Genomic DNA, 19,815 nt, shown 5'->3' with positions numbered 1-19,815 from the left:
TTTCTCATTTCTCATCTTTCATCTTTCATGTCTCATCCTTTATTTCATATCTTTCATCCCTTGTTCCATAACTCTCATTTCTTATTTCTCTTCTCTCATCCCTCATCTCTCTTCTTTGATCTCTAATCTCTGATCTCTCATCTCTAATCTCTGATTTTTCATCTCTTTTCGTCATCTCTCATTAATTATTTCTCATTTTTCAACCCTCATCTCTCATCTCGTATTTCTTATCTCTTATCTGTTATCTCTCATTTCTCATCTCTTATCTCCTTATCTCTGATCTCTGATTTCTGGTCTCTCCTATCTCATTCCTCATCTCTCGTCTTCCATTCCTTATCTATCATCTCTTATCTTTCATCTCTCATCTCTCATCTCTCATCCTACATCTGTAATCCCTCATCTCTCATCATTCATTTCTCATCGCTCATCTCTCATCTCTCATCTTTCATCTTCCATCTTTCATTTCTTATTTTTCATCTCTTATCTCTCTCGCCTTATCTCTTATCTCTCATCCCCCATTTCTCATCTCTCATCTCTCATCTGCCATCTGTTATCTTCCATCTTTCATCTCTCATCTCTTATCTCTTATCTCTTATCTCTTATCTCTTATATCTTATCTCTTATCTCTTATCTCTTATCTCTTATCTCTTATCTCTTATCTCTTCTCTCTTATCTCTTATCTCTTATCTCTTATCTCTTATCTCTTATCTCTTATCTCTTATCTCTTATCTCTTATCTCTTATCTCTTATCTCTTATCTCTTATCTCTTATCTCTGATCTCTTATCTCTTATCTCTTATCTCTTATCTCTTATCTCTTATCTTTTATCTCTTATCTCTTATCTCTTATCTCTTATCTCTTATCTCTTATCTCTTATCTCTTATCTCTTATCTCTTATCTCTTATCTCTTATCTCTTATCTCTTATCTCTTATCTCTTATCTCTCATCTCTCAACTCCCATCATCTTTCATTTATCATCTCTTATCTCTCATCTCTCAACTCCCATCCCAACATCTTTCATTTCTCATCCCTTATTTATCTTCTCTCCACCCTAATTTCTTTATCTTTCATGCCTCATTGTACTTTATCTCATCTTTCATTTCGCAAATCTTATTCCTCATCTTTGATCTCTGATCAGGAATCATAGCCTTTCCTATGTCTCATCTCTGTTTTTTTTTCTCAGGGTCTCTCTTCATATTTTACCGCTGTCCTTCCTTTTTTTTTCTAGCTCCATACAATTGTAATGTCTTCCTACCTCTCCATACTGATTATGGAGAGGTAGGATTTATTAATTTTGTTCATGGTTCATTTACTTGTCTTTATCATGGTTATCTGTCTATTTATGATTTTCATTTAATCTATTTCTTCTTTCTCGCTGTATCTCTTTTCATTTTCTACTAGCTGACTCGGTAAACTTCGTTTTTCCTTTTACCTAATGAATCGTTGTAAAATGTTTAACATCATCTAAACGTTTTTAACTTCTTCGTGCTCGTGAATCAATTTTCATGAAAATCTTCATAAAATTGTTCGAGTTGTGTTCCATTTCAAGTTGATTTTGATTGGGATCCCCTTTCCATCAAAAGTGAGATTCTCGATACTATTATACAAACCATCTCCCAAAAAACCCTCGGATACCAAATTTCACTTCATTCCGGCCGTCCGTTTATACGTGATGGCGTTACAAAGAAAACGCTTCCATTTTTATATGGCCGGCCTTCGACCAGACCGAACTGAGCGCCATTAGAAAATTTAAAAACAACAGAAACTAAATCTCGAGTTATTCATATCCTAGATCGCAAAACCTAATACGAATGATTAAAATGAATTCCTTGAATTATAAACTATTGATTCTAGTTCATAAACATCAAAGATTTTGTTTCTAGTTGAAAATATTTGCACATGAAGTTCAAGTGTTTCGAAAAAATGATTATGGCGTTCAGTTCGGTGTGGTCGAATCCCGACCATATATAAGATATTTATATATTTTAAACACAGCTTACTTTAAAGACACACAACAAATTGAAAATAAGAACTGAAATCAAATAGATAATTTGCCTCTACATAACAGAATAAGAAAGAAGCAGTATTACTCAAAAACACGAGTATGTTTCCGAAGACGTTTTTCTTTTTGTTTCGTTCCATGTTCTAATAGAAATCTTTACTCTGCAGGAGGACTGTTCAAAAGATAATGTAAAAATAGTATTCGTTTAATACACATTTAATTGCTGCTCATCATACAAGGAAAAGAAAAATGTGGTGCATATTTATTGGGAATTGATTATTTGGTCTTCAAACATATTTCATGTATGTAAACGAAAAATTAACACCTTAAAAATAGAAGATCACCATACCAGACGAAGCTGATACATCAATTAGGGATTGAAATATTTTCCTGTATCCTCGAATCAACCCCGGTCTCAGTTCAAAATAATTGGCAATGTTTCATATACCTGTCCTCATACCTCAGAAATTTCCCACAAATTCCCACAAAAACGTCCTTGCACTAGAGAGCGGCTGTAAGAATACACCTAGTTTCCCAAACCACATGTCCTAAAGGGGTGCCAAGATCCAAAATGAAAAATGCGCACATGTTTGGCAATTCGATAATCTTGTTTTATCCCACATATTCTTCAATTTGCGCCATACCACAAACTAGAAGTCCTATTTTATCATCGATGGCATCAGCTAGCGTAACAAATTCGATAACAACGTTCGTCGGAAGTGGTACGGAAAATGATTCAGGAGCAGGGGAATTTCCGTTCATTAGTATTAAAAATTTTGGTCAGTTTCCCTGGTTGCTTGCTTGCTTGCTGGAATCAAGACTGATCGCACCTTGGTGTGTGATGCTAAGGGGTGAAATGCTATCCTTTCTCATCAATTTGGATTTGTTTTCACTGTCCAGTATCCGAAAACCGTTTTCTTCCTGTGCTCCTCTCAAAGCCCTTAGGGGAAAAAGTGATTGTTCCTATCTTCGTGGACAGTAGGAAAGGGGGGATGATTTTTATATGCAGCACAAAATAATTGGTACCAAAATATGGAATTTGAAATATCTGCGAGCCAAACGAACGAAAGGCATTATTGAAAGTTGGACAGGAGCAATCAAAGTTCACATTTGACTGAGTAATCAGCACAAGCAATTTTCTCTGTGGAACTCGTTTCGATCTTATAATGAATATTAAAAGCTCTACAATTACTGTTTAACCATATCTATTAGACTGAGTCGATTTGGGGTCATTTTGGAATTTCTCAAACCCTGGGGTCTAAAAAGCTTCGGCCAAAAATAACTTTTTTTCGTAATAAGATACGATGTTACGGTCTTGGACAAAGTAGTTCAGCGGAAAATTTCCTTTAGGAATTTTATAAATTGGCACATAAACCATCAGCTGGCTCGGTTCCACAGACGTAAAAAATTGATGTTGATTTTTCAGTACAAAATATTCAATTTTCCCATACAAACTTAAAAGTTCAAATTTACTCATGTAAACGTTACTTAAAAAATTTGCAAAAAATCGTGGATGAGTTTTGGACCAAGACGAAGCTTTTAAGACCCCAGGGTTTGAGAAATTCCAAAAGGACCCCAAATCGACTCAGTCTAATATCTATGTACATGTAGGTTTTAGGCGTATTTGTCATATTTTGAAACGATGTGCTTTCCAATGAATCGTAACTGAACCCTTTGGTTCCAGAAGGACCAATTTGGAACTTGAATAACGAAATTTTCGTTTTGATATGCATTTTTCCATACTTACGCATAATGTATGTATGTATGTATGTATGAATCCACCTTGGGTTTGCGGCAGCGCCGCGGTTATGGCCAAGAAAAAAACCCACGCGTCCATCTTGGCTACCACGCAACACAGTCGTAACCCTTCAATGAGACTTTTAAGGGAATAGAATCGCAAGCAGAGGCACTTACGGTATCCAGGGTATAAGTGGAGAAGCCTCGAGAAGCTAAAACCATATTGATGACTAACCAAGATAGCATGTAAATTATAATCCCGCCCCCAAGGCTTCCGAAAAAAGAGTGCGTCCTTATTTTACAAAAAGTAATCAAATAAGATCTTTTTCTCAACCATGCCAAATTCCCTTGACATAAATTGAGAAACGTTCAGTATTTGAAACAGGTAACAAGCACATACTGCTACCCGCTCCTTTTGCAAAACAAGGATACCCTGATGCCCCAACCCATTTTTCGCTCATTAAATGTGCATTAATATATAAAAAAATAAAATAATTTAACAAAATATAACATAATACAATATAATAGAAACCAATATAGCATAATATAATAATATAATATGAAATAAGAATATGATATAAAAATAAGATGGTTTTCCTGAAAAAAAGATCAAAATATAGTTAATGAAACATTCAATTACCAACAAACTATTTATTTTATAATCTGTTGAATACAAGAAAATTTAAAGGCTGAACATTCTAAATCCAGGCGAACAAGATCTGAAATGAAAAGTTGGTCAACTTTGGAAAATTAAAACTTCAATTCAAGCTGTATAACTAATAATAAGACGAGACTATGACAACCAATCAATTTCTTGTTGCTTCAACTGGAAATCAAAGAGGTTATATATTTCAGTTTTGATGTTATGATATGGATCCGCTGCTTCTGCTTATCTGAAAACCAGCACATTTAATTATTTTAATTTTCAATCGTGATGAATTTGATGATCTGAAAAACAAAAATAACGATAGTACCGATTGGATTCCGAGATAATAATATGCTTTGAATTATAGAATTTAAATAGGCATGTTATTAATATTGTTTGAGGGTCAAACACTGAAAAATACTGAAAACAGTTAATATAGTTTCAAGTTCAAGTAATCGAATTTCGAATATGTGGTGGTGATCATAAAATATATAGTGCCTTTTTCATTGAACATTTAAAATAATAATTTGTGATTTACTTTTATGCATTAACAATATTTGCAATGGAATTGTTTTGCAAAAGTTAATCTTCAAAGTTTTTTGTTGATATGCAATTTGATCGTAAAACATCTGTAACTACTCAAAATAAAAATTTATTTTAAATGTTCATTGAGAGCAAGTTATTTGAACGGTACTGTAAAAAAACGATACTACCTAAATACATGCATATACAAGAGTGTTCATTTTTCGTCGGGTAGAACTAAAAGAGTAAAAGAGAGAGTGAAGATATAATATAAAGCAACTTCTCGGCTCTCGTTTCTCTATGCTGTTTCGCAACGCTTGCTTTGATGCAAAAAAGCTGCCACCAGCCAGGGAGACTTTTTCGAACTTTTCAAGAAAAACGGTTATTGGATTCTGAAAATTTTATGCTGATGATATGATAACTTTAGTTGATCACAATATACTTTGCTGTGAAAAAAATTGTTACATGATACTATGATTATTATAAAATAACATAATATGACACTATGGATCCTAAAAATGAAATATGATTTAAGGATTGCCAAAATTTAACACGGTATGGGATTCAATTTTATTCATTAAAGATGATTGATTGATTATGCACCAACGTTATAGTAATCGAAATCGCACACCACGTCACCCAGCGTGGATAATAATTCTCGGTCATTATTAAGGAGATAAAAAAAATTGGAAACGTCTCACCGATATCCTGTTTCGTCTATCTTCGCCGATCTGGGAATGCAAACTACAATCCACACCACGCTCATCATGTTCGAACATGTTACGGCTGTTAGCTCTTAGAATGATTCCAGTATTCCACCAAACACTTTCTCCCCAACACATCCACGTTCAAACACACCAACAATGTTCGATTCCTCCACCCTTCACACATGCACTTCTGACTAAAACTTTAGACTTTTTACTTTTAAATTTTCCCACTTCTACGTCTGTGATAGAAAAAAAAAACCCACATGACCATTAAACTCATTGTGTTGGAACCTCCCACACTATCACTCAGTTGATGTCGTGCTGTAATTTGGTTTGGTTTTTACTGAAATCGACGCCAAAGATTTCATTTACACTCCACCCCACATTTCAATAACATGGCATTGATACTACTGGCACCAAACACTGCGGCACTCCACGAATTTACTTCGGATGTTTTAAATTATTCGATTTCATTGAGGAACCTAATAATCCGATACTTCCTTTTCCTTCGCGAGTCAAACTCAATACACACGAAATGAACACTCGCGTACCCATGCCGCCGCAAACCGAAAGACGAAGCGCACTCGTTGAATGCTCGACCGAGACTCTTTTTCCATACTTACGCATAATATTACTAAACAGGTCCTCCGCGAACCCAGTGCTATCCTTGAAGCCTCCGATCAGCTGCAGCTCGATGCGACCCTCCGGATACCCAAAAGCCAGCTCCTGAACCCGAGCCACCATAGTCGAGACGGCTTCGTCTGTCCCGTTGCCATCGAGATGTGCCAAGGCCACCGCACCGGAACCTGTTAGATGTGGATTTTAATTATTTAAAAGTTACATATTTCAAAATTCATGAAAATTCTACTAAATGCTTCCTGGATTTAAATGTTAAATGTTAGTGTTTTTTACCTGAATGCCGCACCACAACAATCACACAGGTGGTTGCGTCGTCCGATCCAATTATATTTACATTTTTGTCATGGGGCGCTACCGCTGCCATTTCTCGTTGACACACGTACAGAAGACCCGGTGCTCCGACCTGAAAATTTCCGAGCAAATAAAAACACAGTCATTATTGGTCAATCAATTATTAATTCCCAATGATTTACTGAAAGTATTGAAAGAAAGAATAAAAACTAGAACAAATAATAAATAAAACCATCCCGTTTTCAACATCAAACGGATTCTCCGAAAGAAAAAAAAACAATTAACTGTAATACTCACCGTTTTGGTCGGAATCGATAGGAACTGAGTAGCCGTATCCCGGTAGACCGGATGTTGCGCGAAAAGTGAGTTGGTGTCCATGGGACACTCGTCCTGGAGGACGCCATTTAACACCAGCACCATTACTGTTGCTGCTGCTGCTGCCTAGCTCCAGTTACCGGAACCGTCCAGGATGGCTGATCTGTTGAAAAACAAAAATGAAAAAAATGTGTTTGAGAAACATTTTTCATGATATGACAGCAAGTTCACTGGTGTTGGGAAAAAGTTGTAGAAATTTTGACATTTTGAAAATTTTACCATGCAAAAATGCTTTCAAGATCTTTGGGCGTTGTATTTTTTTACAGCATTGTTTCTATTTTAGTCGCATGTGATAGAAATATTGCTATTTTTGCATCACAGCATGCGAAACTACAACACGTGTTGTTAAAAAATTTGAAGGCCGCATATCTTGAAAATGTTTTTGCATGGCAAAATATTCAAAATGTGCAAAAAGTGACAGAATTTCTACCACTTTTTCCCAACACAAGTGGACTTGTTCTGAAAAAGCTTTATTATGCGACACCATTCCGGTAAACTATAATATTCAAATTTCAAATCATTGTTCCATCAAAGAACCCTCATTTTACTGAGTTTATATCGTCGCCTGTAAACAGTAATGTTTATCGAGTAGGGGAAAGTCGGGTAAGACGGACACAGCAGGTAAAACGGACACTTTCAATATTTCGAAAATTACAATGTTTGGCACAAACCTTATGATGCGTCTAAGTGTATCAACACTTTCGAGACCTTTTGTTCATTTATAGCAAGCAAAATCCCATAATAGTAAACAAAACAAACAAAAACTTTAAGGATCCATTATCTGATGTAATTTTCTCTCCTCATAAAATAGTTCATAACTCGCAAAATTTTCCAAAATTTCAATCGTTTTCAAAGGTAGAATGATTATTAGGCTTCTTTTTAACCATTCGCAGGAAAATCAGCGAATTTCGGTCAAAGGGCTTGAACAACAAACGTTTTGAAAAAAAGTTGCTAAGGCGGGTAAGACGGATACTTCAAGGTCGGGTAAAACGGACACATAATTTTCTCCAAATATTTTAATTTTTTTATCGGTTTGTTCCTCCATATGCCTTCAGAAAACCTTGGCAAGAGCAATTTTCGGTCGAAAAGTACTCACCATCTCAAACAGGCCATAAAAACTGTAAAAATATGATCTTCGGTGAGGGAAGCGCCTGTAAAACACGAAATTCTGCACTGTTTCGCTTATGAACTCGGATCAGTTGGTTCCATTTTGGTTGAAAAACGTTCTCAAATGCTTAGCTTACAAAAATATCTACTTTTACAGAAATTTTTGCGGCAAAATGTACCTTTTTATAGCAGTGTCCGTTTTGCCCGACCATTTTTGAAAAGTGTAATTTGCAGGCATGTTTTGAATAGCTATAAAAACAGTCTTGATGAAGGAAATTTACTGATTCCAATGGTTAATGCGATAAAAAAAACCTCAACTGCTTATATGCACGAAAACTGCGATGGAAAAAGCAATATCTGATTTTCTATTGCGATTCTACCTTAGGGTGTCCGTCTTACCCGACTTTCCCCTACTACATCCCGCTAAAATCGAGTTAACTGCAGATGAAAACTGGCCTGCAGTAAAGCAAATCACAACAAATCGTCAATCAACTGCATATTTGAGCAGTTCGTCGCTGTTGCGGAAACGAAAAACCACAAAAGAGGCATCTCGTTGATGACGATCTTACGCCAAAGATAAAGATTATGTCCGCCGTTGATGACCAACCAAATACCTCAAATCAGCGCCGACAGTTTGTTTGATGATGGCTGATTAAATTATGAAGATACACTATTTTGTTCCGCCTGTTTTTTTTTCTTCCATTCCTACTTGCCGAAAGGAGAAAATTTACTGTCCGGCAAGCAAGCACCTCCATTGCGGCGAGGCCTTTAATGAAATGGCAATAAGCAATGGCCACCGACTGCAAGGAAGGCTCTGTCGTTGTCTGCTGATTGAATGGAAATCGTACGTTAAGTTACGAAGACGAGACGAACGTCATTGTCAAATCCTTCAAATCGGTATGCCGCCATTAAGGGGAACAGGGTGCTTTGAATGAAGACATTGTCAGATGCTCTTGAATACGGAATACGGATTTTAAAAGCATAAGATGGACATAAATTTTGAAATCCAAGGAATAAAAAGCTTTACAAATTGAAACCTCATTCTTAAAAAAAAACTTTTCTAGTATGTAAAGCAAATTTGCAAAAATGATCGAAATTGCAGATATCTTGTTTGAACGATGCCTAGCCGATTTCCCACTTTTTCGCGAGGGAGTTACTTGTCATGAAGACGAAGATTTTGACGAAAAAGAGTTGTTAGTTGGAAACGAAAGGTGTTGTTGTTATTCGAAATCTCAAGAACCACTTTAAAATTGCAACTCTGCAGTCATGCAGGGAAAAATTATCGAAGAATTTTTTTTGTTATTGTTAATACTATAGTTGAAGCAGCACAAGAAGGTCCCAAGTAACAATTTAAGTTTTATGCCAACCTCCACAGCTAGCTTAAGACTATTTTCTGAAGCTACTTTATAACCCAAAGAGCATTCAATGCTTTAGCACAACTACTGTAAAACTAACATAAGGACTAGTTGGCCCTGATTTGACAACGTCTTTGAAGCTGTAATAAAACATCCAACAGTAGAGTTTTAATCGACCTTCAGACATAGCTTTGAGAAGCTCTCCAGAGCTCTATTAAAACTACCCACAGCTCTTTTAAAACTACGTCATGGAATTTGATAGGAATTTTATTGTGGGAGCTTTCTGTTCCGTGCTTAAGTTCTTATTGAAACTTTCAAGTTCCATTACAGATTTGAACGGCCTTCTTTCAGCCCACGTTTAATCAGCAAAAACAAGAAAAAAATTATCCTCCTCTCCTCTCCTCTCTTACTTTCGTCACCACCAGCCCATGTGGTGCTGCCGGTTTCTCGGCATTCATCTTTATTCCTCCCATCACCTCCCTCAATTGATCTTACTTAATTGCTTTGTTTTTAACTTAGTTCGATAAATGCCAGCACGCACGCCAGTTCTGCTACACAATTATTTGATTCGCTTACTCAAGCAAACAACCTAATGGTAAAAATTAGTCCGGCTACCAGATTTGAACCTGATCCTCCGAGATGTTTCCTTACCGGCAGCTAAAATTCGAAGTGGTTATAAGCTTCCTAGAATACCCGCAAGGGCAACCAGCGGCCAGCAGCAAAGACGCATGTTGATTAATACTAAGAAACATTACGAAACGGCATATAAATCAATCATCGGTTAAAATAATATCGGTTTAAAAAAATGGAATTCCATGTTTATCACTGTTAAGAATAAAACTATACAAATTCTTGAGTTTATCTTGAAATTTAATTAATGAATTGCTTCAACTGATGATAAATTCGTGGTAAATAAATACAATTTGACGATATTTTATAAAGTCAAAATATTTACTCTTTTCAAAAACAATACTTGCGAGTTAGCTTTAAGTTGTTCTGAGATGAATTTTCAATAAAAAATTATACATTTCAACAATTTCCAAGCTCCAAAAAATGATTTATTTATTATATGCCATTTTGTGATGTTCGTTCACATTTCATATTCATGAAATGGCGGACATGTTTCAAAACAGGCTATTTGAGGAATTTTTCGGAGCTTCGAGTCCATAGAAGGCTATTTGAGACCAAATTTGTAACTTTTATTCTGAATGATGCGATTGACATGTCACAAAAAAGGCTATTTGAGGAACTTCTTGGAACTTGAAGTTCACAGAAGGCTATTTGAGGCACTTCTTGAAACTTGAAGTTCACAGAATGCTATTTGAGACCTAATGTGTAACTTTAATACTGTGAGGGTGCAATTGACATGTCACAAAAAAGGCTATTTGAGGCACTTCTTGGAACTTGAAGTCCACAGAAGGCTATTTGAGATCTAATTTGGAACTTTTATACTGTGTGGATGCGATTGACATGTCACAAAAAAGCTATTTGAGGAACTTTTTGGAACTGCAAGTCTATCGAAGGCTATTTGAGGAACCTTTTGTAACTTTCATGCTCACATTCGAGAAAATTCGGTACCAATTCCCTTTGGAACCTTTGTTCAGCGAAATTCGAACTTTGGAGAGTTTAAGTAGATATGAGACTTTTGGTTGCTTGGGATGATTACAGGTGAAAATTGCATTTAAATAATTATAAAAATATTTTCATTTACTTACATATATCTCAGCATGGAACTTTCTACAACCTCAGATTTCTGGTGAAATGTATACAAAATAGCATCAAAACAAAAGCGCACCTCAAAGAAACCAAGTTTGGCCACATTTTAAGCATTTTTGGAATAAAAAATAATAATTTAAGGAACATATTAATTTGCTCAAAGGATGCAATTTTTTTGCATTGAAATTCATACCCTTTACAACAAAACATACTGCAAACATTGTCAAATTTGTTGAAATAGTCTAGTTTTGAGTATTATAATTTTATTCCCAGTAACAAGGCTTCAGTAATTTCGATTGAGTTTTACAATCAACATGGCGTTCAGTACGTTAAAATTGAGAATCTTAAAGCAGTTGTTAAAGAATTTCTAAATGGTTTTATGCCAGTTAGAAAAATGTTGTATAAAACAATTTCAATAAATAGCTTTATGAGAGTTTTAAGAGAGATTGAATCACTGCTTCGTTTGACGTTTCTCTAAGTTGAATACACGCTCATGATGGATTTCTCCACTTTTGAGTATGAGAAGTAAGTCGCAATATCTGAGAAAATTTTCAATTGTTGCTTGGCAAAATGCATTTATGAAACTTTTTTTTCCTTTTGTCTATAAGGATGATCAATTATCTACAGTGAGCGAAATAAGAATAGCACCACTATGTGTTTTGCTTGTTAAAATATGAATGATTGAAAATTACGAAAATTTTCTTCCACAGATTGTTCTGAATAGCTTAACGGATAAATCAAGCATAAGTTTACTTTTTTTGGACATAGCAATTGGCGTTGAGGACCAAAAATGTGGAAAAAGGGTGCGAAATAAGAATAGAACCACTTGAGTTTTTCCAACAAAAACTAGATTAGTTTTAAAAATTTACTGTGTAAAAGTGAATAATAATGCTTCTACGAGTTATTTGAATAGATAAATGCATTTTAGGAGTTTTCCAGAGTTCTAAAGGTTTTCAAAGGTTTTAAAAAGGGGGTTTTAAGAGATGCTCCTCTAGCGCTAAGAAATTAGATATTTGAGCTATAAAACTTTATCAAACTGCTTGATTTCTTCATTAACATTCATAAGTATGATGCAAAATGATGAAACATAGATTTGAGGCTGAGTTTGAATCCAAAAAGCAGGTTGGAATTCAAAAATACTAATGTTTTTTAATAATCAAACACTATTTCTCTAATTTTAAGTCATAGATGGCAGCACTATCTTGCCATTAAACCAAATTCATGCCCATTTTCGAATATCTGGAATTAATTAGGGAGTGCTGGACGATTTTGGTCAAGAAACAAATACATGTACCGTGTGAACGCTTTGGAAATTCTAAGATCACTAAATCAAAAAAAAAAGAATTGCATCAAAGTCACTAAAAGTGAATTTTTTGGACCGATTACCAGAATAAAATTATACTCTGGGATGCAGCTTGATGGACATGACGGCGAGCAGCATTATTGGTATGATTTGCAATTGAATTGGAAGTTGAGATGAGGAGGAATTTAGGCGGTTGTACATTTTTGTGCTGGTGATTCTTTTGCAAACCCGGAAAAGCTATCTGCAGCGTGAACTTCCACAAAACTGTTATCGGAAAACACCCAAAAATGATGAATATGGGCCTCAATAAACCTGGAAAATCAATATTGAGATGAAATTTGGTTTTAACTGCAAGATAGTGCTGCCATCTACGACTTGAAACTGGAAAAAAGTGTGATTTTCTGAACAAAATTAAAATTTTTGATTTCCAAACTATTTTTGATGATTAAAAATTAATCTCGAATGTTTGTTTCATCATTTCACGTCATTTTAATGAAGAAAGTTAGTAATTTGATAAAGAATTACAGCTCAAATATTTAATTCCTTAACGCTAGAGGAGCATCTCTTAAAATCCTCATTTTAAAACCTTTGAAATCCTTTGGAATTCTGGAAAACTCCTAAAATGCAGTTATCTGTTCAAATAACTCGTAGAAGCATTATTATTCACTTTTACACAGTAAATTTTTGAAAATAATATTTTTTTTGTTAGAAAAACTCAAGTGGTTCTATTCTTATTTCGCACCCCTTTTTCACACTATTGGCCCTCAACGCCAATTGCTACGTCCAAAAAAAGTAAACTTATGCTTGATTCATCCGTTAGACAATTCAGAACAATCTGTGGAAGAAAATTTTCGTAATTTTCAATCATTCATATTTTAACAAGCAAAACACATAGTGGTGCTATTCTTATTTCGCTCACTGTATAACTAACATGCACGAATTGTCATCAAATAACCTTAGACTGTTTTTGAATAGATCATTTTATGTTTAGTTTTTCAACTTGGCTTGAACGCTTGTTTTAGAAGAGCATTGAATGCTTTATTAAAACAGCTACCAAAGCCCTAATAAAAACAGGAAATTATGTGTTTTATTGAAGCTTTAGTTATACTTTTCAACTTTTTTACAACACCCTTCTGATAGTGTTTTTTTAAGTTTTAGCAAAACTTTTAGGACTCTTTTAAAACACATAAGAGGATATGAGACTGATGTCTCAGGTCTCAGGAATCCGGTCTTATGTCTCAGGTCTCAGGACTCAAGTGCTGCAAATTTTCTGAAAGTCCGAATGAAGTTGACTGTGATTGTTTATCAGTGTTAAAACCTCTAACTGAAATGAAAGAATAGAAACGTCAACAAATATAAAAGCTATTGATCGGCTCAGTCCTTCTCGTGCTTATGGCAAGCTTTGTGAATATCCCTATCAGTCTGTAAAAAGCTCACTCGTAGACCAGACTTGTTTTACTAAACTGCTACGTATTTCGCTTAGGCATTTCTTTCACTCACTGTTTTCCATCAGTGAATGCAATTTTAGCATTCAATTGAGAGAGTTGCTTGAGCGAGAGTTACTGACAATTTCAGCACGCGTTTTACAAAAAGTATATTAGGATTCGAAAAACCTTTAAGATTATACGATTATTCAGAGGAGGAAAGGGAGGTTAAGGGATGAATATAAATTTCTTGAGGATTAAATTTATGGCAATGGATATGACACAAATTATGACAAAATATGATAAATCTGGTGAGACCACGACTAAATTATCACAATAGTATGGCAAAATCAGACAAAAATGACAAAATTGGACAATAAAATGACAAAAATCTGACAAATATGACATGTGAAAAAATTATGGCATATATATATATATATATATATATATATATATATATATATATATATATATATATATATATATATATATATATATATATATATATATATATATATATATATATATATATATATATATATATATATATATATATATATATATATATATATATATATATATATATATATATATATATATATATATATATATATATATATATATATATATATATATATATATATATATATATATATATATCCGTTAAGCTATTCAGAACAATCTGTGGAAGAAAATTTTCGTAATTTTCAATCATTCATATTTTAACAAGCAAAACACATAGTGGTGCTATTCTTATTTCGCTCACTGTAGATAATTGATCATCCTTATAGACAAAAGGAAAAAAAAGTTTCATAAATGCATTTTGCCAAGCAACAATTGAAAATTTTCTCAGATATTGCGACTTACTTCTCATACTCAAAAGTGGAGAAATCCATCATGAGCGTGTATTCAACTTAGAGAAACGTCAAACGAAGCAGTGATTCAATCTCTCTTAAAACTCTCATAAAGCTATTTATTGAAATTGTTTTATACAACATTTTTCTAACTATATATATATATATATATATATATATATATATATATATATATATATATATATATATATATATATATATATATATATATATATATATATATATATATATATATATATATATGACAAAAAATTGACTATATAATGACAAAACATGACAAAAATCAGACAGATATAACAAATGTGATAAAAAGATTACCAAATTATGACAAAAATATGACAATACTGATGTTATGAAATCGCTTGGTACATCTTTGACCTGAAAATAATCACATTTTCGTAGGTGATGGAAAGAATCAGAGAAACATGAACTATACAAGAACGAAAGAACATAAGCCGTAAATATCACGAGTTTTTTCGAAAAATATACAACGGCTCACCGGCAGGACTTGAACCTGCAATCTCCGCTTCAGTACAACGGCGCGTTAGCGTTCATCATGTTCACCGTGGTGAAACTGGCTAACGCGCCGTTGCACTGAAGCGGAGATTGCAAGTCCTGTGATAGTTCATGTTTCTCTGATTCTTTCCATCACCTACGAAAATGTGAAAAATTTGACAAATATCACAAAAATATGGCAAAGTTACGGCATAAGTATGACGAAAAATTGACAATACCATGACAAAACATAACAAAATTATGACAAAAATCGGACAAATATGACAAGAATCTATCAAAATTATGACAAAAATATGACATAAATTTAACAATAAAATGACAAAAATCCGATTGATCTTGGTCAAAAATAAGACAAATGTGATAAAACTAAGACAAAATTATGATGTAAATTTGACAAATCTGACAATATTATTACAAGAGTTACTAATAAAATGACAAAACCTGACAAAATTATGACAATTGTGATAAAAATATTACAACCATCTTACGTGGTATCTGATATATTTGGTCATATTTGTCAGATTATTGTTATAATTCTGTTATATTTTTACCACACTTATCATATTTTATTATTTTAATGTCAACTCTATGTCATAATTATCTCATTGCATTGTCATACTTTTACCACATTTGTCATATTTTTGTCACTTTATTGCCAAATTTTATCATAATGAAGTCATATTTTTATTGTAATTGTCATAATTTTGTCAATGTTTTACAACATTTGCCATATTGTTGTCATAGTTGTCATTTTTTTAAAGACATTTTGTCTTATTTCTATCATATTTCGCATATTTTGACATAGTTGTGTCGATTTTTTTTTCAATGTATTGTATATTTTTTGTCATATTTGTCAGATTTCTGTAGTTTTTTTTGTCACATTTTTACCACTTTTTTAATAATTTTATCACGTTTTGTCATTTAATCGCCTTTTTTTTTGTCATATTTGTGTCATGATTTTGTCAGATTTTCGTCGTAATTTTGTCATAGTTTTATCCCCCACATTGGCGCCGCACGCTCCCAAGTGCGTTATTTTCGCCAACCCGAACACCCATTTCAGAACCTTCCCACCCCTTCACACCATTTGTATAATGCTTTTTTCTATCAAAATCCATCAGCAATTATTCATTAACCGCTAGTCTAGCGAGTAGATTTGCCCAAGAGTTGTCACCGTTCAACTCAACTTAATGATATTGGAATGAAGGATTTTTCACTTTCAGCTTTGTTTGCCTGAAACTGAAAATGATGTTTGGCTTATCTTATGAACCTGCCAAGAGCCTGAATTTATACTGACTGTGACCACCGACATTGCCGATTGGTGAATGAGTGTGGAGAGTGCTTTCGGGATAGAGCTTTCTGTTCAATATCGGATGAATTCAGATGGAAATGACTGTGCACTGCAATAAATTCAATTGAATATTGCCAACTAAAAATGACAATAAACTTTCGTTTGCTAACCGACTCAGACGGTGCACTGGGTAAGATCGGACTGGCAAGCCAAGATGAGATGTTGCGATGTGTTCGATTCTCTCTCTATTTTTTATGAATAATTCAATAGGTTGCAAATCCAAAAGTGTCCACCAAAACTATAAAACCGGATGAATTTCACATTCAAGATCCCAGAGTTTTTGGTCAGGGCTTTCGGGGAACGTCCATAAAAAAATAATGATGCAAAATTAATAATTTCATGGATTCATTAGGGGTCCCAGAAGAAATTTTTCATTTGAACTTCAACCAATATTTTCTATCATCCTATAATCAAACAATTTAGGTTTTAAGTTTCAAGAAGAACAGCTATCTACCGGCTATTCATCGACGAAGCGCACTGTAAGTATTCGTCATACCTGTTGAGATGTCGCATTGCTTTGCACTGGATCATAAAGATGATGCGATCCGCTGGTGTATCCGTATACCTTATTATACAAATCGGTGATCTACGAACAGCAAATGTGCGACAAAAACCATCCACCGAAAGAGCTACGAGATCGAACTTGCAGTACTTACTATAAATAAGCCCTACGGTCGCGTCTCGGTGTGCCAGATCACGGCGAGGACAGTTTAGTGGGAATAGGTTCCATTCCAAGCAAATGGTTTCGTTGAGGTTCTTCCACACTTGCTTGATGATGATGATGGCTTTCATCGGTCTTTGCAGGCTGTCCTCAGGCAATGTAGCAAGCTTCCACCGGCGACTGACTAGAAGATCAGCAGTAGTGTGTGGTTGCTCATAATGCATGATTAATGGTTTGCTTTGGCTCTGCCTAGCTGAAGCATGTAATGCCGCCGATTGTTGTACCTCCTTTTTGTGTTGTAGCCTACAACTTGTAGGTTTTTTTGAGCTATGAAAACACCTATTGAACGTCACTTGAGTGGCAGTGTTGCCGATTTCCACAAAATTGGCAAAAATCTCATAAATTATTTTGTTGGGCCGTTCAATTATTACGTAACGAAATTTTCAATCATTAACACATTAGTGTCAAATTTTTCAACCAAAATCCACAGAACGTAACAAGCTATGAAAGCGAAGTTATGTTTATGTTTTCTGCTTTTTCGAAAGTTCTTGTGTTTTATACTGCCGTTTCACGCAAGAATTTTCCATGTGATTTTTTGATCATTTTCACTTTTTCGCTGGAAACTGCTTTTTTGGGTGTTATCCTCCGAATAAAAGCACAAACGAGTATTCTTTGTTCTGAACCACGTTTGACCACGTAATTATAGTTTTTCACCGGAACATTTCAAAAACTTTCCCATTTCCGCACAATGTTTTCCCCGAAAATAAACGCACAGAAAGCTTTGAGTCGAGAATACTAATTTATCACGATAATTTTAATGGAAGTATTATTTGTGAAATTAAACATTTTAAGATAAGTCAGCCAGTTCGGATCTACTTGTAGAAATTCTTATGATTTCAGCATAACAATTTTCCCTTGCAAGCTATCAGCCTTCTTCTGTGCGTCTTCCAAAATTTTCCTCCGTTTCAACTAAAGCGATTTTGCTTCCGCTTCTCGATGACGCTTCATCAGCTATGTTTGATCTGATTCAAGAGCTTCCTTTTTGCGGCGATCTTTGTCTTCCAAATACAGAGCATGTGAATTTCGAACTCTCTGAATAAGTTTGTTGGAAATTTGGACTGATTTTATCCCTCCAGCATAAAAAACAGCATCATAAATTTGTCGTTTAGCCACCACTGAATCTTCACGCATATTTTCGAAGAGACATTCGGAATTTACTGAAAAACCACGTTCAACATTCGCGTTGCCATGTGAAAGACAGCAGATCATTTTGACGATGTTGAAGAATTCTGGACACTTGGCATTTGCTAGCACTCCACTCCAAAAATGATCCAGCCTTTCTATGCTACGGTCATAATTATCAAATTTATCGCCTCTGTCAATCACTCCGGAAAAAAATACTACCGTACTGCTGAATCTGCCGAGGATCCACTAACGCGTCCAGTATCTGTCTAACATTAAAATATGCAAACAGCTCTCACATAAGAGCAGACATTCCAGAAGTGCATTTTTCATAAATGAAATACCACTCTTAAATAAATCTATAAAAAATCTAAATCATTTTAAATCTTCTTCCAGTACAAAAAAACAACTCAAACACTCCATTGATTCCAAAAAAAAACATCAAATTTGTTACTTTTGTTAACAGAAAACAGGATAAAATTCCAGTTTTTTCAACCAGGGGCGGGATTATAGAACTCGAAACAATCGAGTTTCGTTCGATTCGACCAACTTTGGCATTACCGATCTCGATTCGAATGGAACGTTTCGAGATGATCTACTACCCGATTTACTCGAAATCTAGTACGTTAAAATTTAGAACTCGAACGAGATTCGTAATACTGATTCTAATTCGATTCGAGTTCAACTCGAAACGGGTAACTCGAATCCAATAGGATTCATAATTTCACCCCAGGTTTTTTCCTTGTTAGAATGCTTTCCAAAACAGAACTTTCGTGAATTTAGCTTACAAATATCTCATACCATTTTTTTGAATGATTGTTTTTGTGAAAATATCACTTTTTCATTCAAAAACTTTTAAAATACTTAGGTGTGTTTTCAATCGCGAGAAAAACACCAGTTTTTCAATCTCAATTTATCGCTTGGTAGCTATCAATATTTTTTCAAAAAATATTTAAAACACTAGAAGAAGACCTAAAAGTTGATTCTACTTATTTTTAAAGAGATCTCTGAAGTAAAAAGCCGTAGTAAAATGAGTTTTAAATTCATCGAAAATTTACACCCTTTTGTTTACCTTTTTTTCCTAAATACAAAACGTCAAACATTTACCTGGCATCGCGGATAATTACATGAGCAACGTATACTGAAGTAAATTTTTAAGCAGATAATAAACTATGACGTTACAATTTCTTCAAATAAAATCAGGATCATTATTTTTTCTCTGATTGGTGGGAAAATTCCCTGATGTTCCCTGATTTTCCCTGATGCAAATTGAATTCCCTGATTTTCCCTGATTTTCCAGGTTTTTCCAGGTAGTCGACACCCTGCTTTTCCATAGAAACCAAAAAACTTAAGCTCATATTCTACACAAAAGTTTCTCACGGAGCGTTTTTGACGATTATCTTCTGATTC

The 19,815-nt window shown here is 34.3% G+C and overlaps 1 protein-coding gene across 1 annotated transcript in view; it reads right to left on the bottom strand.

The window, feature by feature from the left end:
- LOC129744696 (protein N-terminal asparagine amidohydrolase) overlaps nt 1–19,815 on the bottom strand; it is a 135,069-nt gene that overhangs the window by 19,601 nt on the left and 95,653 nt on the right. The window contains exons 3-5 of the mRNA XM_055737347.1: nt 6,841–7,021; nt 6,526–6,655; nt 6,237–6,419 (exon numbers count right to left, since the gene is read on the bottom strand). Coding sequence (XP_055593322.1) covers nt 6,237–6,419; nt 6,526–6,655; nt 6,841–6,963 — 436 coding nt within the window. The 5' untranslated portion in view covers nt 6,964–7,021. The remainder of the gene's footprint in view (nt 1–6,236; nt 6,420–6,525; nt 6,656–6,840; nt 7,022–19,815) is intronic.

Source organism: Uranotaenia lowii, chromosome 2 (assembly GCF_029784155.1).
Source record: "Uranotaenia lowii strain MFRU-FL chromosome 2, ASM2978415v1, whole genome shotgun sequence".
Lineage (NCBI taxonomy): Eukaryota > Metazoa > Arthropoda > Insecta > Diptera > Culicidae > Uranotaenia > Uranotaenia lowii.
This window is presented reverse-complemented; position numbering and strand designations above follow the sequence as displayed.